Source organism: Rhinopithecus roxellana, chromosome 16 (genome assembly GCF_007565055.1).
Source record: "Rhinopithecus roxellana isolate Shanxi Qingling chromosome 16, ASM756505v1, whole genome shotgun sequence".
Lineage (NCBI taxonomy): Eukaryota > Metazoa > Chordata > Mammalia > Primates > Cercopithecidae > Rhinopithecus > Rhinopithecus roxellana.
In genome coordinates this window covers 66,545,075-66,567,869 of record NC_044564.1, presented here as the reverse complement: position 1 = coordinate 66,567,869, position 22,795 = coordinate 66,545,075, and the positions used below count along the sequence as shown (strand labels likewise).

Sequence of the window (22,795 nt, the reverse complement as noted above, 5' to 3'; positions counted from 1 at the left end):
CAGTCTTTAACAGGAACCCGCTAATGAGGAGTAGAAGGAATCTAAAACGCGGGACAGTGTGTCATTGTTGAACCAATAAAGCCCAACATTGCATGGGGGTGAGGGGCCTTTGGCTAACATTGTATGTCATTGTTGATGATCCAGGTGGACCAACTGGACAAAACAGCTCCTCGTATCACACTTTTGCATTCCCCTTCTCAAGTGGGGCTCCTGAAAAATGGCTGCTATGGGATTTACATCACTTCCCGCGTGTTGAAGGCATCAGACCCTGACACTGAGGACGATCAGATCATCTTTAAAATTCTACAAGGCCCAAAACATGGACATCTGGAGAACACAACAACAGGTACTGGCTTCCTTAATCCTTATAATTGCTCATTTTAAAATACCCAGTGGCTGGCAGGGCTAGAGAGTAATTTAATTAAGTGCAGGCCCATTTGGTAAATACTCCCCAGGGCTTACTGATAGATGCAGTTTGTAAATCAATATTGGTCCTAAAGAGGGTTTGGAGCTGAGCCTTCCTAAATTTATCCTGACTGGAAGAACCAAATACTGATATACAACTGTTGATTATTTATAATTTTTTTCTCAACAGCTGATTATAGTATATTCAAAGGAACATAGTGTCAGGACCAGTTTCCTATTTGTGACCAATTTTTTCTTCTGTCATGAATTCTAAATGACTCTAAATGATGTCAGATTTTTTTTAAAGTTCTTGGTTTTTTTCCTAATGATTTCTCTGGATTGTATATTATTTCTCCTTTATGAGCACAATGATCATAATACATCATTAAACAAGATGGCAACGAATTATGAATTTTTATTACAGTATCTTTCCATTCTCCTCTTTATTTTTATATTTTTTAAGGCAAATATTTCTGAAGCAGTCAATTTAATGCCTAGTTTAAGCTTGTTGCATTTGAGTTTTAAGATAGTTACAGTAATGCTAATTTCTTTTTGTAAAATGTACCTTAACTGTTTTTTAAAGCTGTGTTTAAAATAAAATAGTCATACAATTTCATTAGCTCTTATTTAATGTTTTGTTTGATTACCCATGATAATCATTTATTTCTTTTTTGTAGGTGAATTTATCCATGAGAAATTTAACCAAAAGGACTTAAACAGTAAGACTATTCTTTACATCATAAACCCATCTTTGGAAGTAAATTCAGATACCATGGAATTTCAAATCATGGACCCCACAGGGAACTCGGCCACTCCTCAAATGTAAATTCTCTTGCTTATTCGGTAGTCCTGCATGTTACATCCAGAATGTATCTGAATATTAGGAAAGTGAAATGTTCTTTTAAAAACAGAACCCAAGATGTTAAATTAATAGACCGTTCCACAAGCTCATGGAATTTACTTTGGAGAATTAATTTTCTTTTTATTACTGCTTGATAATAGGAAAGCCAATAGCTTTACAGAGTACAGAAACATTAAAAAGCTAAGTTGACATTCATGTTATGCATGTCAGTGTATACACTTTTATACACAGGGAGGTTTCTGTCTTAACAATTCACTAGCATCCAACACTGAGTTTGCAGGTTCATGTAGCAATTGCGCAGCAAGAGGTCACTCTAGGACCGTGTTAGTAACTATAGCCTTCTAAAATGTCTGTGGTCGGAGAAATGAGGTAGTCAAGAAGAGTTAGCCAAATATCTTCTCTTTTTCTTATGAAGAAAATTACAATTACCTGACAGTACATTTATAAGGTGATAAACTTATCCTAGGTAAGATGAAGATAGTGTAAAGAGGAAAACAGACTTTGGAAGTTGTGTAAAGGTTTTGACCCTTAAAATAGCAAAAGTAACAAATCTTCAAAATTAACAAGATTAACAGACCACAGCAATTTCACTGACTGGGTCCCTATTCTAGACTTTTCTTGAATGTAGACCCTGAATAGCTTACTAGCTAACAGATAGTCATAGAAAGGTCTGTCAGAGTCCAGTTCTTCTGGTACTGTGCTCTTTTTATTGTTTGTTTTGCTTGTTTTCGATACCCTTCCCAGATACCCCAAAGAAAAGATGTTCACTTATCCTTGTTTTACTAGTCACCATATCCTAGTCATACTAAGCATCGTAAGTGATACAGCTCTGTTATACTCCTCTTATGATGGAGTATAGACTAAGAAAAGAAAGCGGAGAAACTCCTCTGCAGTCTTCAGAATTGCATTTTCTTTCGGATCCTGAATTGTAGTTCTGAAATCTGACCAGCAGAGGTCACTGTAGTCATTGTCAGAAAAAAAGCCAGCATCCTTTTCTTAGCAAAACACATTCCCAGGGTCCCGCTCCGTTGCCCTGATGAAATGTAGAGCCTGGCCCAGATTTATTAACTCCACAGACTTTTATCGCGTGGCTACTATATGCCGGGTGCACAGTACTAGGAGCTGGGGAATAGGTTAGAACAAAGTAGACCTGGCCCCTGATATTAAAATGTAATCTTGAGATTACAAAACATAAAACAGATGACCTCCACCCATGAAACTGTCTTTGCCTAAGAGAAATAATTCCTCAGGATCACAATCTTTATAGAAAAATATGTCAACTATTTGTAACGTTAGACAAATATCTTCCAATTCTCAAGAAAATGTTAAAAAAAAAAAAAAAACCTGCTCCAAAAACATTAATACATGGACTTTACTTTTTTTTTTTTTTTTTTTAAACATTTTAAGAGTAATTCAACTAAGAAAACATAGGAATGTTGGTCAGACTTGCTACTGACCTAATGCTGACCTCTGGTCCTCCACGTGTGAGTGCAGTGTAGCTGACAGAGAATTTTCTTCCCCCGGTAATGATGCTAGGCTGATATTGCTTCACCCACAGCCCCTTTCAATCTTTGTCACTATCAAGGACATTGCTTTTGGAAGATGATTTATTTTTTAAATAACTCTCAAATTCATATGAGAATTACGGCAAAATTTGCTTAATTTAATTATGACATTAATTGAGGCCATTTTAAATAGCCTCCTGCTTTTGTTGGATATTAACTTTCATGTATCTGTGCTGGAGATGTTTCTAGTTCAACTTGATGTAATTTGTGCATTTGTTCATGACTGAACAAAATGCTGTGGTGTATGCCTACCAAGGGGTAATACAGAGAGAAGTTTTATTTGATTCTGACATATATTAGGCTATTTTCTTTATAAGGGGTGGGGGGTAAAATTACTCAGCATTTATCATCGTCATTTTTGAACGGTATAGTTGTCCTCAACCCCATTTGTAAGCAGATGTTTTTGGAACTAGGTGCACAATTTTCCAGTAAGAAGCAAGGTTATGAATAGTGGTTCATCTTCCCAAGACAGCCAGCCAGAATGTAGTTACAAGTACAATATAAATTACAGTCATTTGCCATGTAATTGGTGTTTGCTATTCATTTAATCATTACAACCACCTATGAGTCAGGTACCATCATAATCTGAAATTTACAAATGAGAAAACTGAGGGCAGAGCTAGAAAGTGACTTTTCTAAGCAGAAATGCAGCCTTAGAGTGCATGATTTTTCTCAGCACACTAAAAAACTTTTTGCCCATTTTAAGGACTGTGCTAATCTGGGCTGAAGGGAATGGAACAGCAGGCTTGTCTTCTTTCTCTTCAGACATTGGCCACCCAAGCAAGAAAGAAGGAATACTGACTCATATAGGACCTTAAAGTTCAGTGGGATTTTTAAAAAATGTAAATTATAGACCTCTATATTAGCGTGCATTTCATATCTAACATACTAGAATTTATACTATAGATAATAAACCACTGAACTTGGAGCTAGAGGACAAGGTTTAAGCTTTGTCTCTGCCCTTCATCTAGTGACTGTTCAAGCCTTAGTTATCTCTTCTGTAAAATGGAAGCGATACTACAATTTGTTTAGAAAAACAAATGAGATGTGTAATGTATATGAAAGCATCTTGTGTATTTAAAGTCCTTAACAAATGCAACTTGTGGTGGTGATTACTATTGTAGTTAATTCATGTGGGTACAATAATTGATTGAAGAAGTATCCCAGAAACATTTGGTGGATTAGAAAGCCTGCCTCTAATTAGAAATTGATCCTGGGATGAATCACAAAGTGAACAATCAATATGCATGTTAATCAATGAGCTAAATGCTGTAGAACTTTGTGTTGTTCTTTGGCTTAGACAAGATTAATAGATTCATATTCGTCATATCTGAAGGGGTGAAACCTCTGTGATAAAGCTAGAGGGACTGCAGGGTGCCGTCTGGAACAGAAATGGGCCTGTTTTAGAGCACGGGAAGGACCCATGTTCAGTGGGAAACTGAGAATCTTGACTGTTGGTCAGTTTTGGCTATTGCAGGATTCCTATGGACTATCAGTCCTGAAGGAAGACTAGATGCTGCACTGTAAAAGGCATTTGGAAATGCTTGTTTCGTGAGATTCATCAAGTTATTGCCAGCTAGGTAGTTTGCGTGCTTGTTTAATTGCATCACATCCTAGAGTCATTGAGATGTGCGTGTGGATTGGGAATCTCTCAGAAAGGAAGCCTAGGCAGCAAATCTCAACCCAGCTGGGCTGTAGAATTGCCTCTCTCGACCCATCACCCCACACACAGGCAGGATAGCTCAGGGAACAAGTTTTTCATGGAATACATCTGGAAGTCACTTTATTGTAAATAGAAATTATTTTATAATGCTGATATCCATGGAAATTTGCATAACGATTTAGATTTAGCTAAGTGCCTACATTTCAGGCACTGAAATGTAGGTGTTTTCATGAGTCGTCTAATTTTATCTGCAAAACACAATCCTCTGAGAATAAGGAAATAAAGCTCAAGGCTTTTAAGTAAATATCCTGAAGTCACTGGAGGGTGAGCCCTGATCTCCCGACCTGAGTACTCATCTTTTTGCCTCACCCCTTGGCCGCACCCCTCACAAGCTCATGCATGTTTTCTAGTCTAAGTTGAATCTCCAAGATGATCTGCAGAAGCCCGAAACTAAGTTACACAGGACCCACATCATTCATGAAAAGCACTTCTGTGGACCACAGAATGTGGCCAACTTCTGTCAAGGTTGTTTTCCTAATACAACTTCCATGTGGACCTCTTTCTTGTGCCCACTGGAGAAGAGTGAACTTCAAAAGCCATGTTGAATGCAAAAGTCCTTGATAACTCAGTGACTGTTTCTCCGGTTCTGCACTCTGGTTCTTCCCCCACCTCTGGCAACGCACATTCTAACTGTTCTATTGTCCATTTTTGGCTTTAAAAGAGAAGGGACGGAAGAATAAAAGGAATTTCCATCAGGCAAACTTTGCGATGTTTAGCAGTTTTTATGAAACACCTGCTAGGCGAAGAGGTTGAAACTATTGGCTAGCTAATACCTCCACATTACCTGCAAGCCAGGAGTTAAGGTTTTTGTCTTCAGACTAGATCTTAGGAAAGCACAGAGGAAAGGAAGGAAAATAGCACTTATTAAGCACCCACTGTGTACAGGTGCTTTATACATATTAAGTAATTTTAATTTTAATCATTTGACATGAGTGTAATTCTCCTCAATTTTAAGATAATGAAAACTGAGGCCCAGAGAGACTACTGACCGTAATCACACACTAATCAGTGGTTACAAGGTGTGCTTGATTCCAAAGCACTTGTTTTGGGTACTCACTATGTGGCCTCTTGGCTAAACCCTATTTCCCCATTATCAAGAGAAAAAGAGAAAAATGAAAACACAGGTGTTCATAGCATTCGATTATGGAGTTTAATAGCATCATCTTTGAATTTATAAGTCTTAGATTGGATACTTGAAAAAATATTTTTTAACATTTTCAGGAATTCTTGTCACATGCTACTTGATTATAAATGAAGATATAGTTATAAGGATAGTAATTTAATCACAATTTTAGCTTCTGTAAACCTTTTGCTGAGAAGCTCAAAATAATGAGAATTCATGAAGGTTCACTTAACCCCTTTGAAGTACAGACTTATCATTATTGCACTTTGTGACGTATAATAATTACATTATTATTGGAAGCAAGGAAACTGAGGCATAGAGTCTAAATATCTTTTTCATAGACTCTTGTTAACCTGGATTAATGCCCCAGTTCCCAAACTGGTGATTTAAATCCAGGTATTTCTTTCAGCTTATTGTTTCTTCATAAGTGAATCAAATAGCTAGAAAATAAAATATCAGAAAGAACATATTTATTACTCCAGGACAGGGTATCTCAACGTTGGCACTGTAGATATTTTGGGACAGATCATTTGGTGTTACAGGGGAGTCTCCTGGGCACTGCGGAACATTCAGCAGCACCCCAGGCCTCTATCAGCTGAAGGGTAGCATCATCCTCTTCACAGTTGTGGCAATTAATACATCTCCAGAAAATGCTGAATGTTAAGAATTACATGCATGCCTTAGAAAATAGCATACATATGTTTTAAGAAATTATGAATTATGTTAGAATGCTCATTTATCAATGCCATCTTTCTCTCTATGCTAATAAAGCCTAACAATAGTCAAAGAATTCAGAGCAAGTCAGGGCTAGAGAGAACATGTGAGAATCATCTAGCCTAGCATTTTTTTCCAAGTGTATGAAAGATGATGTTAGTAAGGTTGGGGAGGAAAATATTTTCGATGGTTGTATTAGTCTGTTTTCACACTCTAATAAAGACATACCTGACACTGGGTAATTTGTAAAGAAAAAGAGGTTTAATGAACTCATAGGTTCACGTGTTTGGGGAGGACTCACAAGCATGGGAGAAGGCAAAAGGCAAGCTTACATGGTGGCAGGCAAGAGAGAATGAGAGAGCCAAGTAAAAAGGGAAACCCCTTATAAAATCATCAGATCTCGTGAGACTTATTCACTACAATGAGAACAGTATGGGGGAAACCGCCCCCATGATTCAGTTATCTCCCACCGGCTCCCTCCCACAACATGTGGGAATTATGGGAGTACAATTCAAGATGTGAGGACACAGCCGAACCATATCAATGGTCAACTTAGCTCAGGAAACAGTGGGATAAACAAGACTCATTCATTCAGTTAACAAACATTTATTGAGCACTCACCATGTTTTAGACACTCTACAAGACACCTGGGTTACCACAATGAACCAAAGACCTGTGCTTCCTTGGAGCATACATAGGATCTAAATCAATATGATAGTATGCTTGTTGTACGTGGTACATGCTTTGGAAAAATGAAAAACTTGGTCAGGAGAAGGGGGATTAGAAGTGCTGTGTTTGGGAAAGAGATTGTGGTTTTAAACTGGGTGTTTAAACAACATTCTTTTACCTGACTGCTTAGAGCTGGTGAGTAACAGAGGGACCTGAAGCCTCACAAGTTCAAATCCAATTGTATTTCCACTGTTCATGCCATGTCTTCCACTAACAGCAGTGGTTTTCAGGGATCCGAATGTAGCTTCACATTGAACCAGTTTTTGCTTGCTTTCTTTTCTTTCCTTTTCTTTTTTTTTTTTTTTTTTTGAGATGGAGTCTTGCTCTGCTGCCTGGGCTGGAGTGCAGTGGTGTGATCTCGGCTCACTGCAACCTCTGTCTCCCAGTGAACCAGCTTTTTCTATTGTGACAAACACATTAAAACCACATATGGAAGACATTCTCGAGTTGGGGTGACTTTTCTCCCAAGGAGCATTTGTCAAGGTCCAGAAACATGTTTGGTTGTCGTGACTAGAGGGAAGTGGTGCTACTACATCTAATGTGAGGAGGACAGGGATGCTGTTAAACATCATTCCCACACAGGATGGCCTCCTGCAACAAAGAATTGTCTGGTCCAAAATGGTTGGGAAAGCCTGAATTAGAGGCTTAAGGAGTTTTCCCCTCCTGCTAAATGACTTGAAGTGATTGCCATATGGGTTACATATAAAGTGTGTCCATGGCATACAGTTCTGACCATAGAATGACAGGTGATAGGAAATTGAAAGCTTTGTTAAAATAGGAAGATATGAACCAATCTTTATCTACATGACACCTACACGTCTAGAACTTTACAAATCTCTTTCATGGGCTCCTGGATTTGGACATTTACATGATGCCAGGCATATAGCTGTGTAGCTTCTTGCAGGGAAAATTCCCAAATGATTGACTACATCTCTTATTTTTCTTCCAGGTGTTTGTACACAGTTTAAGCAATCACAGTCTCAGCATAGAAAGATCTTCTCAAATATAGTACTGCAAAAAGCAGAAAAAAAAATCACATTCAAAACATATATTGTACGTATTCTGTAGATATGCAGGTGCTTTGCTATTTAGACATTTTTTCTCAAAAATATATGGCCTGGCTTAAATTTCATGGCTTTTCAATAACTCTTTATTATTTGTAGTGAATAGTCTTAAGAAAATAAAATAGAGCATTGTGTAATGACAACCTTGACCTGTAAGCATTATGCAGCATTCAAATGGTGCGTCAGGGAAATGCATGCACATTCCCAAACACTAAGACCCTTTGTACCTTGAAGCTGAACAGCCCTCATATTGAATGGTCACAGACCGAATATGAAGTCTGTGAGAATGTGGGTGTGTTGCCCCTGGAAATTATCAGAAGGGGATATTCCATGGACTCGGCCTTTGTGGGTATAAAGGTAATGACTCTGAAGTGTAAATTATCAAGCTAAAACTTATGTTGCTGGTTGGTGTCTTTCATTATATTTTTTTAGAAAAATTCAGAGTGACCAAGGAAATTTCAAATTGTAGGGAGATCCCACTATTCTAAAGAGTCTAACCACAAAACCTCCTTGTCCCTCCATCCATCATCTAGGTTCATAAATTCTGAGATATGATTTTTTAGTGTATGTATTGCTGAAGCTAGCACAAGAATTATTATTATTATTATTATTATTATTATTATTATTATTATTATTATTTTGAGACAAAGTCTCTCTCTTGTTGCCCAGGTTGGAGTGCAATGGTGCAATCTTGGCTCACAGCAACCTCCACCTCCCAGGATCAAGTGATTTTCCTGCCTCAGGCTCCTGAGTAGCTGGGATTGGAGGCACCTGCCACCACGCCCTGCTAATTTTTGTATTTTTAGTAGAGATGGGGTTTCACCATGTTGGCCAAGCTGGTCTCTAACTCCTGACCTCAGGCAATCCATCCACTTTGGCCTCCCAAAGTGCTGGGATTACAGGTGTGAGCCACCATGCCTGGCTGAGATATTAATTTTTAAAATCCATTTTTGATTTTGAAAGCTGGTATTTTTTTTTTTTTTTTTTTTTTTTTTTTTTTTGAGACGGAGTCTCGCTCTGTCGCCCAGGCTGGAGTGCAGTGGCCGGATCTCGGCTCACTGCAAGCTCCACCTCCCGGGTTTACGCCATTCTCCTGCCTCAGCCTCCCGAGTAGCTGGGACTACAGGCGCCCGCCGTCTCGCCCGGCTAGTTTTTTGTATTTTTTTAGTAGAGACGGGGTTTCACCGTGTAGACCAGGATGGTCTCGATCTCCTGACCTCGTGATCCACCCGTCTCGGCCTCCCAAAGTGCTGGGATTACAGGCTTGAGCCACCGCGCCCGGCCGAAAGCTGGTATCTGTTTTTATAAACTCTTTAAACTTTGAGGTTTTATTTCACAGAGAGCTATATTCAACTTTGTGAACTTGGGCTGAACTCTGCTTTAGAAAGAGACATTGTATGCAAGACGTTCTGTGGGGTACCCAGAGCAAATTTCAGTTCCAAGAGGCTTTCTCTTAGTATGCACCTCAGTGACTTCCCATGCGCTCAGTTGATGAGGCAAATAGGCAGCTTAAACCCATCTATCTTAAGAGTTGTCCAAGCCATACAAAATTAGGAGAGCATATACTAATACAGGCACCCTGAAATATAAAGAATTTTCAGGTAGCCACTTCTAGATCAGTCAACTTGCTATTTCTTTTCATTGATGTGACCCATGAAGCACAACCTATGCTTCTAGAATTGAAGAATTTTTTTTTCAGGAGTCATTATAACGGCGCTTCAAGAGAATGAGAGCATGAAACACTTGTACACACTAATGATGGAGAATGAGCTGTAAAGACTCTGCCCCCCGCCACCTCTCATCTGATGAAAAAGACATTGGTATTAGCTTCTGGGGAAAAGGCCATTTCTGTTAAGTCTCAATTTAATAATGAATTCAAGTCACCCTCAGAAGCCTGCGAACATAAATGAATGGTTCCCTTCTGGATCTAGATCAGAAATCAAATTGCATTTAGCTTTTTGCCTTGAGGTCACCAGGAGCTACAGAATGGCATTGATAGAATTTTACTTGTCATGGTTAGCATTAGCGATGGATGAATTCTCAGAATAATTGGACATTGAAACTCATTTGAACCCTACTGATAGCTGAAATCCATGCAAATGTATTTGTTTCATCCTTTCCCACTGCCCTCCTTTCCTTCCCGTTTCATCTTTCTCTCTTTTCCTCTAATCCATCTTGCTGACTTTTTTTTTCTTTCTCTTTTTGGGATTCTTTGCAACATATTTCTATTGGCATTTATGATATCCTTGTTGTTTGTTATCTTGTAATTCGTTAAGCACACACTAATCCCTCCTATCTGTGGGAGATATGTTCTAAGACCTCCAGTGGATGTCTGAAAGTGCAAATAGTATTGAACCCTATGTACACTATGCTTTTTCCTATACTGCACATACATTGCTATGATAAAGTTTAATGTGCAAGCTAGACACAGTAAGAGATTCATCACAATAACCAATAATAAAATAGAGCAACTGTCATGGGATGCCAGCATCACTACTCTTGCACTTTGGGGCCATGATTACAGAAAATTAGAGGGACTTAACACAAGCACTGTGACACTATGGCAGTCAGTCTGATAACCAAGCCAGCTTTGGAGTGACTAATGGGCAGGTAGCATCTTCTGTGTGGCTGTGCTGGACAAAGGCATGATTCTTGCCCCAGGTGGAACAGCAGGGGATGATGTGATTTTTCATCACACAGAACTCAGAACAGCATGATGTTTAAAACTTATGAATTATTTGTTTCTGGGATTTTTCACTTAATATTTTCAGACCACAGTTGACCACAAGTAACTGAAACCTTCAGAAAGCAAATTGTGAAAAAGAGGTATTACTGCAATCATTTATTTCTGTTTCATGCCAGATCTGAATTCAGTTGCATCCGAGACCCATGAAGTTTCCAATATTTTTTGAGATTAGGATCCTGTTTTCATGTTTAAAATTTTGTTAATATAAAGTAGCAATAAACTCAGAGGCAATAAATTTTAAATCTGATTGAATAAACATGTATGTTTATATAGATTCATGAGCCCCTGTGATAATTCCATGGTCTCACCCTACCCTTGCCCCCGGGCCCATGATGCTCAGTTATGAACCTATGCTGTTGAGTTTATCTGGCTGGTGAGCTTAATCCATAGAACGTGATTTTGACACATGATCAGTGTGGACACAGTGGTTATTTGAAGACAGACTTCCTCACTAATATGAATGGCCCCAGGAATGCCTGGAGAGTGTGTTAGATGTGTGAACCCATGTTCCATATGGTAGCACCCAGAGTTTCTAGTTCCACAAAAAAAGAAAGAAATTATAATAAATAAACTTAAAAGTTGAGAGGAAAGAGTCTGAATGTGACTAAAAGTTTGGGAAGTACAAGTAAGGCAACCACTGAGGATTTTGTACATTTAGAATAAAAGGCAACTGAATAAAACGAAAACAATGGAGGTGCAGTTAACAATCACGGTGAAGGTTTCTTGTGTCTTTTATCCTGCTCTATAGTAAGGTTACAGATGGCAAAAAAAAAAAAAAAAAAAAAAAAAAAAAGCCAAGACCTCAAAAAGCAAAATGTTTCTGGGTAAAGATAAAACTGTATTGCTCTGCTTGAGCTCACGAAACAGTCACAAAGAACTTCAATTGGGGAGAGAAATGGTAGAGGATGGACGGAAGATTTGGCATTAGATTTATGCTTGGATTTCATCTCTGCTATTAGCTTTGTCATGACTTTTTGCCTTTAAGTTAGTTGGTTAACCTCTCTGAGTCTTGTTTGTTTGTTTGTTTTTGAAAAAAAAAGTTCCTCTCTAGATGAAGATTAAAGAAGACAATTTCCACCAAATGTTGGACTCACTAAATATATTGTAGAAAAAAAGACTATCCTCTATTTATCAGGTTTATTTAGTTGTATAGTTGCATCCAAGCCTCATACCAGTAGAGTCCTTTTTAATGCACAGAAAGAGAAACAAATAACACTTATGAAACACTTAATTCCTAAGCACATCCTCAAGAATATTTTGTTATTAAACTGAACCCAAGTTCAGAGAAGATCTCTGTCCGGAATTGTTCTTGTTGTACCAATTATCCTTATCTAAATGATAAGATAGAAGACTTCGTATCAGTGTCTTTTCCAAAAAGGAATGTCTCCTTGAACTTACCAATTGCTGGTTCCTTTCCCTTCGAAACATTCAAGATTGAGTCCCCTTTTAGTTGTAAATATCTGTGGGACCTTCAGCAGCCTTTTAACCCTAGATTCTTCATTTGTAAAATGGAATTCTAATCCTTGCTCTGTCTACCTTACAGGGTTGTTGTAAGGATCAAATGAGATAACATTAGTATGAATTCTTTGTGAACTAAAATGTATCAAATAAGTGTAAGGAATTTCCATCACTGGTGTAGGTTGATCAACCATCTTTTTCCACTCAGTCTGCTCAGTGGAGAATCCCTACAGGCATATACTATGCATTCTAATGATTTATCTTTTCCTTTCATGCACAGTTTGGAACTGAAGTGGTCTCATATTGAATGGTCACAGACCGAATATGAAATCTGTGAGAATGTGGGTGTGTTGCCCCTGGAAATTATCAGAAGGGGATATTCCATGGACTTGGCCTTTGTGGGTATAAAGGTAATGACTCTGAAGTGTAAATTATCAAGCTAAAACTTATGTTGCTGGTTGGTGTCTTTCATTATATTTTTTTAGAAAAATTCAGAGTGACCAAGGAAATTTCAAATTGTAGGGAGATCCCACTATTCTAAAGAGTCTAACCACAAAACCTCCTTGTCCCTCCATCCATCATCTAGGTTCATAAATTCTGAGATATGATTTTTTAGTGTATGTATTGCTGAAGCTAGCACAAGAATTATTATTATTATTATTATTATTATTATTATTATTATTATTATTATTTTGAGACAAAGTCTCTCTCTTGTTGCCCAGGTTGGAGTGCAATGGTGCAATCTTGGCTCACAGCAACCTCTACCTCCCAGGATCAAGTGATTTTCCTGCCTCAGGCTCCTGAGTAGCTGGGATTGGAGGCACCTGCCACCACGCCCTGCTAATTTTTGTATTTTTAGTAGAGATGGGGTTTCACCATGTTGGCCAAGCTGGTCTCTAACTCCTGACCTCAGGCAATCCATCCACTTTGGCCTCCCAAAGTGCTGGGATTACAGGTGTGAGCCACCATGCCTGGCTGAGATATTAATTTTTAAAATCCGTTTTTGATTTTGAAAGCTGGTATTTGTTTTTATAAACTCTTTAAACTTTGAGGTTTTATTTCACAGAGAGCTATATTCAACTTTGTGAACTTGGGCTGAACTCTGCTTTAGAAAGAGACATTGTATGCAAGACGTTCTGTGGGGTACCCAGAGCAAATTTCAGTTCCAAGAGGCTTTCTCTTAGTATGCACCTCAGTGACTTCCCATGCGCTCAGTTGATGAGGCAAATAGGCAGCTTAAACCCATCTATCTTAAGAGTTGTCCAAGCCATACAAAATTAGGAGAGCATATACTAATACAGGCACCCTGAAATATAAAGAATTTTCAGGTAGCCACTTCTAGATCAGTCAACTTGCTATTTCTTTTCATTGATGTGACCCATGAAGCACAACCTATGCTTCTAGAATTGAAGAATTTTTTTTTCAGGAGTCATTATAACGGCGCTTCAAGAGAATGAGAGCATGAAACACTTGTACACACTAATGATGGAGAATGAGCTGTAAAGACTCTGCCCCCCGCCACCTCTCATCTGATGAAAAAGACATTGGTATTAGCTTCTGGGGAAAAGGCCATTTCTGTTAAGTCTCAATTTAATAATGAATTCAAGTCACCCTCAGAAGCCTGCGAACATAAATTTGACCATATCCAGGCTCAGTATTTATCTTTCCAGTGGGCACAGGTTCTTTTTCCTAGATCTATTGGTTACTTTTTTGTTATTAAGACAGGAGAAAACTTGGCATGCCCTATAGTTTTCCAGAAGATTGCTTATAGAATAAGGAAGAATCTGCCTGGATGGTTTTCTAATACTCCTCCAGTCCTCCATAGAAAGCACCATATGCTCTAGGCTGGAGTTTTGGGCCATGCCACCATTCACCTTGCCAGGTAGAAAGAACAGGCATGGTGTTACATGGAACCTTATGCTTATTTATGCTGAAAGTGCACAACGAACCTGCCAGCTGAGTGTGCAGGCCTTCATCAAGCACAGTCCCAGAGTCTTTCAGGACAACTCTACCCTGAGCACAACCTCCAGTCTTACACTAAAGCTTGGCTGCTTGACTGGGAACAGGGAACAAGGTGGTACTTTCACCCTGTGTGGATTGCCCTGGTTTGAATTGTGCACCTTCACCTGACTGATTTCTCCACCACCTTGCCTCAGACCATTTCTTTTCCCACATAGGATTCTGTAAACTCAGTGGTAGTAAATACTAGGTAATTGCACGTGCAAGAACCATGCAGGGAAATGCAACTTTCAGCATATGGTGGATACAGGTGTACAATGGGCTGCCTTTTCACAATGAAAGGTGATTCCAGAGGAGCCTTGGCATTGTCGACAAAGAGCAAATGGAAGCTTAGGAATTAATACCCTTTTCCAGCAAAATGTTTCCACTGCTAACCAATTAATATGTGAAGGGGCCTTTGATTTGAAATGGACATATCGTCTGAGGCTATAGAAGTAGGAATTTTTCAGCTTTTCATTGTGCACTTCATTCTTTTGTAAGAAGGTACAGAAATATCCCACATTCCTGACCATCTTAAACATCTAAAAAATTTGCACAAGTAACAGCAGTCTGTTATGCTTGCACAGGATTCTCATTTGATGACTTATTTTTCCAATCAGCCAAAGACATAGACACTTTTTTTTTTTTTTTTTAGATGGAATCTCACTCTGTCACCGGGCTGGAGTGCAATGGCACCATCTCAGCTCACTGCAACCCCCACATCAAGCTATTCTCCTGCCTCAGCCTCCCCAGTAGCTGGGATTACGCCTGGTCAATTTTTGTTGTTTTTGGTAGAGACGGGGTTTTACCATGTTGGCCAGGCTGATCTTGAACTCCTGACCTCAGGTGATCCACCCCCCTCAGCCTCCCAGAGTGCTGAGATTACAGGCATGAGCCACTGTGCCGGCCCAAGGACACTTCTTAACATGTGTTTGGGCACCCTTTGGTTGGAATTCAAGGCTATGACTTCAGAGCGCTAAAATCGCCTCTTTGGTTTTTAGCCTTTGAGCTGGAGCTGAGAAGCAGGGGTGTATCAATAGTCTCCTTAGACTAGGGCATTTTTGTTTGTTTGTATGTTTGTTTTAAAACACCTACTTGATGGGGTCCTTGAAAGTCCTTGGTTTGGGGTGTGGATCTCTTTTGTCTGGCTGTTCACCAGGTCTGCCAGTCCCACAAAACTCTCCTTCGTGTTTGTGAAGAGTGACGGTTTCATCCAGACAGGAAAAGGAACCAGATGTGTTTGAGTTAATCTAGTCTAAAGGCTTTCAGTGCCCTGGAGCTTGCAGGATACCTCCAAGCTAGCTGACAGATCATCACACGGGTTGTCAGGAGTACCTGCTTTTTCTTCTCCTCTTCAATTTTCTCCCTCCTTTTCTTTTGAGGGACTATTTTAAAACCAAATTGGGGTAGAAGGAAGGTAATAAAATTGTGCTTGCAACAAAGACAAAAATATAGTTTAAAATTCATGTCCCTTTCTTTGATAACTAAATCATTTATAAAGGAAAAACCAAACAAAACAAAAGCTTTCCTTTCCATTGGTATTAGCCTAAGAAAAAGTCAACTTTAAGGAAAATCCATGTTGCCTGGATCCCAAATGGCTTATATAATTTTTTTAAAAAGCCTTACTTAATATTAAAAACAGATTTAAGAGCATGAGTTTAGTCTAGTGTGAGGGAGAATAGCTGTTTCTCTATTGTAGAATATTTATCTTTATTTTTAAAAGATTTTTTTTTCCCTCCTAAGGTCAACCAAGTGTCAGCTGCAGTTGGAAAAGATTTCACCGTGACTCCATCTAAACTGATTCAGTTTGACCCAGGTACATTTTGTGTCTGCAGTTTGTTTTATGTGTGTGTGCTTTTTTTGTTTGTTTGTTTTTTATTTTTGTAGGCATGTCTGGAGATTGTAGAGAAGACAGAATATTACACAACTTTGGCCAACTAAAAACTCCTCAGGGAGCCATACCACCCCACTCTAAAAGAGCTGTGTTTGGATTTGAGGTTTTGCCCTTATTTGTTTTTTTTTATAACAAGTGAATTTTGATTTCAAATGAGAAGAAAGATTATAATAAATATGAGATATCAAAGCAAACATCCAACACAATCCAGAAAAAAATACGATCATTTAGAAATTATTTGAAGTTCTAATACAAAGTTGTTCTAGTTTAATTGCCTCAGATTTTTAATGAAATTTTTAAGAATGTTATGTTTATATGGATTTCTAAAGGGCATTTCTAAATGATCCCTCATGGAATAGGTTGATATTAGGAGATTCCAGGGGAAATTATTATTTAGTTAAGTAGCACTTATTTTGTTTTAAATTTGTGGAAAAATTTTGCTAGGTGCAAGTGGAAATAAAAAAAGCTGGTACTTGCTCTCAAGGGTGTGCCATTGTGTGAGAAACACAGACAAGAAAATACTCTCTGATAGTGTGCACTGGAACCCAAAACATGAGCTGTTATTTGGGCTAAGAGAAGTCTTGGAAGATTTCCCAGGGGAGGCAGTATTTTAGCATTTAGATGAAGAAGAAAACTCCAGGATGAAGGACTAACACAAAAGCACAAACACACCTTTGGGGAACTGTGCCTAAAGCTGAGGCTGGAGCCCCGCCATCTTTCCCTGGCTTCTGTGGATGGGACAAGTAGCTCTGCCTCACTCACTGAATGTCACTCTCTATTTCCCTGGGGTTTGAGATGGATCTGAGTCAAATGTAGGGGCTTGGGAGCAGCAAATACAACGGGCCTGGAGAAACAGACAGGACTGTGGCTTTGTGCTTTCCTGCCAAGGAGATATTCTGCACACTGAGAACACTCCTGTAAGTGTAAACTATTGACATTATCTGCCACTAACTCATAAAGGGTTGAGCAAAGGCAAAAGAAAATGGCCTAAGTACCAGCACCACCTCAAAATTGCCTATCTTAACATCAAACACAGAAAAATGGCTTTCTGCAGTTCACTGCAAGTAGCATGATGCTTGAGGACTGTGTTAGTTTCCTAAGGCTGTCATAACATGGCATCAAACACGGGGTAGCTTGAAACAGAGACATCGAGTGTCTCAGTTCTGGAGGCTAGAGGTCCAAGATCAAGGTGTCAGCATGAGGGATTACTTCTGAATGAATTTCCGGCCTCTCTTGCATGCTTCTGGTGGCTGGGTGGCAAACTTTGGCATTCTTAGTGTCTGCTGCATCACCCCCATCTCTGCTTTCATCTTCATAGTGTTCTCCTTGTGTGCATGTCTGTGTTCTAAAGTGCCCCCTCCCATGCCCTTTTCTTCTGTTTTGAGATGGAGTCAGCTCACCCAGGCTGGAGTGCAGTGGCGCGATCTCAGCTCACTGCAACCTCCGCCTCCTGGGTTCAAGCAATTCTCCTGCCCTGGCCTCCTGAGTAGCTGGGACTACAGGCGCACACCACCACACCTGGCTAATTTTTTTGTATTTTTAGTAGAGATTGGGTTTCACCATATTGGCCAGACTGGTCTCGAACTCCTGAGCTCGTGCTCTGCCTGCCTCAGCCTCCCAAAGTGCTGGGATTACAGGCATGAGCCACTGCGCCCAGCCAAGTCCCCCTTTTTATACAACACCAGTCGTAATGGATAAGGAGCACACCTTATTCCAGTATGACCTCACGTTAACTAATTACACCTGTAATTACCCTAGTTCCAAATAGGTCACATTCAGAGGTACTGGGAGTGAGGACTTGATTTTTCAGAAACGCAATTCAACCTATAACAGTGAACCTTCACTTTGACATGCAAAAATCTGTATTTTGTTTTTGGCCTCCTTCCTGTGATATTTAACATTCTAACTCAGATAAGCTGGTTCCTCTGGCTGACCTTCTTTTGTGGGAAGAGATCCTGTTATATATGGGAAAGATTCCTATTATTTATGTGCCATTTACTCCCACACTGGTACAGGCTCTTGTGGCCAACCCTACAATCTCTACAATGAAAGGGTGAGATGATTTGCACTATGTCCCTTCCTACTTCATGTTAAGGCAGTTCCAACTTTTCCGTTTCTTGAGTCTTTGCCATATGTCATCTTCATAATTTGAGGTCTGTTTGTTACAAGATTAGGAGTAATTTTGGCTGCTAGTAGGTTTCCAGCAGCCCATCAGTTGCTCTGTTTGGATTGATAGGAACTAGAATATGTCACACTAGAAGAGACTCTGAAATCTACCTCTTGGAGATTCTACTGGATAAGATAAATACCCATTTGTCTAGAAGAGCTCACATGCTGTGTTGAATAGATACTAATGACTTCTGGGGGCTTTAAGTAATCTTATGATTTTAGATATTATTTAGACAATTTAAGAAATAATATAAGCATGTCTTATAAATTAAGAAAAAACCAATTGGTTGTTCATTGTTTTGGAATTTATTAACCCAGAAGCAGTTTTACAAACTGAAATCTTGCTTTAGAGAATTTTGAAGTTCTCCATGTCCACAGGTTAAGTAAATATTTACTCCTGTCTTGTTAATCCTTGCCTCTTCTAGGTCTGGTGTCCCTGTCCCCATACCAACCCATTTTACCAAGGGAAACCAATTTGTTTCTTTTAAAATGGCAGCTTCCATGATTGGGTAAAGAAACAGAGTGAACAACCAAAGACAGTGGGATGCCATAAGGTTTGAGAACTCTTATGTGGGAGCTGGAAGGAAGCTTGCCTTGAAGTTGCGACTATGCTACCAAACCAAAAAAATGCCAAGCAAACAAAAGCAAACCCTAACTACTTTGCATTCAGCTATTGTGACTAGTCTTGAGTAGATATAAAAATACACCTAAGAAAATGATTGTTTTCCTTTAAGATATGCATTATTGAAAAGCTTGCAGCATTCTTAATTAATACTTCATCATTCCCTAGAGTCAAAATGTTTTCCAAGGGAACAGATCTCTAATGTGGCATTTACTAAAAAATATTGAGAAAATGTCTTTCAATACAGAAATCTGTTTCGCAGGAAAATATCCAGGAACTCACCTAGTCTGTAAAGTGGAATATGTCTGCATAAAATGACACCTCTCTTTCCTCTTCAGCACCTTTTGTTTTGTGGGAACAGGGAGCCAGTCCAAGCCTTCTGAAAATGCTTGTATATCTCAGGGACTTAGCAAATACTTTGCACCTTGAAAGTGAAAGAGGAAGGGAAAAAATGATAAAGTTTTTACTTCCAATCTCATTAACCTGAAGAGTTAGTCCTCTGTGCACACCTGGTAAGCATAGAAACCAAGTTGGAATGCACACAAACAAATCAGAAGCACTTAAATGAAACTCAAAAGATATTTTCTCTAACCCCTAACCATCTGCTTCTACCCTGTAAGGTCCAACAAAAACCTTAAGTTTTTTGTTTGTTTGTTTGTTTTGGTTGGGGGTACTATAATTTTTAAAAATTAACCTTAAAATAAGGGAGTTGGTTGGGAGTTGGAAATATTTTTTGTATTGGATTTTATTTACATAATGCTTAACTTTATGGTCTTTGAGGGTTAAAACAGTTCTCCAAATATTAATAATCACATTATTCAAATGCTTTCTTCATTGTCCACCTCTTATCTTTTCATGCCAATTGTATTACAGCAGCTGTCTATGTGGTCTCCAAACTTCTAGCCTATCTGTCTATCTGCCTGGGTCTCCAAATTCTCACATAACACTCTCAGGTTCATTTTGCTAATCCACTTTCAGCATGTGACTTCTTTGTTCAAGAACCTTCCCTGTTGCCTATGTTGTAAAGTCTGAATCTGGCCAGGTGTCCAAGGCTCTTTGCAGTCTGGCTACAAATGATCTTTGCAGCCTTATGGCCTCCTGTCCACCCATGTAACCTCTCTATTCCAGCCAGCTAATTCACTTACCCTTCCCTAGTTAAGACTTCTACTTTGCTATCTTCCTGTCTTTGCTTATGCTGTTTTCCCATTTCTTCCCTCCTAATCCTTTCACTTCTAAAGCCCACATTTATATAGGCTCGACCATCTATTCTGTATCTTTTAGTAGCTAAACATACATAGCTTTCAATAATTATTTGACTTTTCTAGTTTTGCGTCTGTCTCCTCCAAAAGATTTTAAGTTCCTTTAGATCAGGGCTTGGCTTGTTTTACATCTCTGGCATTCTCCATAGCATCTAATGCAAAGATAAGCATATCATAATTACAAAATATATATTTTGATGTATTGATTTATCCATCCATGAGATGGGAATTGCATGGTATTATTATACATACTAGATGCTTCACCTGCTTTTGCAAAGACTGTGAACGTAATTGATTTAAGAACTCAGCACTGAAAACTAGCTGTCAGCCTATTTTTTAATAAAATACAATTATTCTGAATACACCTAATTTTTCCCCTCTAAGTGCAGCCAGCCAAAAGTAGAAGAAGTGGATACCTTCACCTTTCCATTGGCTTCTGTTGAGAATTGAAGAGACTGATTAGATCATGAGATCTATGTGAGGCATACCTTCAAGAAAGAGGCCACTGTATAGATGGACAGTTGAGAGGTATAAGTCTGTAGAAGGCAACCTGCAAGGTAAAAGGGGCGTTTTTTGGAGCTGTTGCCCAGGCTGGAGTGCAGTGACACATTCTGGGCTCACTGCAGCCTTGACCTTCTGGGCTCAAGTGATCCTCCCACCTCAGCCTCCTGAGTAGCTGAGATCATAGGCACTTGCCACCACGCCCACCTAATTTTTGTTTCTGTATTTTGTAAAGATGGGGTTTCAGTCTGTTGGCCAGGCTGGTCTCAAACTCCTGAGCTCAAGTGATAAACCCACCTTGGCCTCCCAAAGTGCTGGGATTACAGGTGTTCACCACTGCACCTGGCCAAGTTATATTTTTAAGAGAAGACTTTTGAAAAAGTTTAACTCTATTATATGGGGGGCTTAAGGGAGTAAAAACACTGAAGTAGCCAATGAGCAAATGGCAAAGTAAGCTTTTCCAACTTAGCTCAGAAAAGTTAAATCATAAGTTTACTGTGTTCATTCCTCTTAAACTTGAGCCTTCTTTCTCCACTAAAAAGTATTCCCTTTACTTCCTGCCACTACTTGTTCTTCTAAATAAACTCAGGGGATATCCTATGATCCACATCATGGAAACTGGTCAGGATGAGATCATCCCAGAAGTTCCTTCCAGTCTTAATATTTTATGTATCTGGGGTTGCTTTGTTTCCCATCTTGGTGGTGACAGGATGGCTGGGATATGTTTGTAATGTCAAAACTGTTTTGTATAATATTAAGTTCACAAAGTTACTGTGAACCAAGCTTGATTGTAACTTCATGAATAGAGGCAGCCAGAAAGAGGGGAAAAAAGGGCTCTATTTCTAGAACCCCCAGCCCATAAAGTCTCTCTAGGAGGATACCAAACTACTGAGTATTACATCGTCAGAAAAAGCCTTTGTGGGCTAGAAAGATCTCAGGAAGTGGGGAAGCCGATGCAGGCAGCTGTCTTTAGAAATGATTAAGAAATCAATCATTTCAAGGGTTGCATGAATAGCATGAAGTACCATCCAATAATCACTTCTGTCTGCATCAACAGCTTAAGATTTTTTAAACTATTAAGATTTTAAGATTGCAATACTTGTTTATTCTTAAGAAGAGAAGGGACAGGTTGGGAAAATAATTAAGTCTTGGATCTCATCTAATAACCATTTTTTTCATCCCTCACATAATGCAGCTTACTTTTTTGTTACAGTGTTTGCATTTAAACGGAATCATCATTGTCCAGGAACAAATGTGGTCTTTTCATATTATTTGGGAGAACAGCAGGACTTCAGTGAGTTGGTAGCAGTACAATAGCTCACTCGGGCTACTGCAGTCTAGCTGTAGACATGTTAATTAATATATTTCTCTGACACCTAGGTGATTGAAATAGCAATTAAAGAGTAATTAAAATGTTTACTTCTTGTAGGAATGTCAACTAAGATGTGGAATATAGCAATTACCTATGACGGATTAGAGGAAGATGATGAGGTCTTTGAAGTAATTCTGAACTCCCCTGTGAATGCAGTTCTTGGCACAAAGACAAAAGCTGCAGTGAAAATTTTGGACTCAAAAGGAGGTATTCTTTTGATCCTCATCTTGAAATCAGGAGCGGTCCTGGCGCCGTAGCTCTTGCCTTCAACAGCCAGCGTGCTTGATAACACCTTCAAATCAAAATGCTTAATTTCTTGTCAAGAAAGCACCCTCAGTCGTGATGTAGGCCCTTTATTCTGGTTTCTGCTTCATGTGGTTTTCCTCCTGCTAAGAACGATCACTTGAGAAAAGCAACAAGTCAGTGCCGTAGTTGTTTTTTTTCTACCCGTTTGTTGTTCTCACCGAGGGGGAAATAGTGTTGGTGAGAATCTATCGACAATTATTTTCCCCCAGAGTCTGTAGAGCTGTAATTATCTTCCTCTGTGAAAGAGCGCTCTTAATGCCTAAAATCTGAGCCCCCACTGTAGTG

At 39.1% G+C, this 22,795-nt stretch overlaps 1 protein-coding gene across 4 annotated transcripts in view; it reads left to right on the top strand.

Moving 5' to 3' along the window:
* The window catches only part of FREM1 (FRAS1 related extracellular matrix 1), a 169,314-nt gene that overhangs the window by 134,017 nt on the left and 12,502 nt on the right, over nucleotides 1-22,795 (top strand). For all 4 annotated transcript variants that reach the window (XM_030920400.1, XM_010389356.2, XM_030920402.1 and 1 more), the window contains 5 exons: nucleotides 145-346; nucleotides 1,083-1,227; nucleotides 12,670-12,799; nucleotides 16,131-16,203; nucleotides 22,262-22,411. In XM_030920400.1, the coding sequence (XP_030776260.1) occupies nucleotides 145-346; nucleotides 1,083-1,227; nucleotides 12,670-12,799; nucleotides 16,131-16,203; nucleotides 22,262-22,411 (700 nt within the window). The remainder of the gene's footprint in view (nucleotides 1-144; nucleotides 347-1,082; nucleotides 1,228-12,669; nucleotides 12,800-16,130; nucleotides 16,204-22,261; nucleotides 22,412-22,795) is intronic.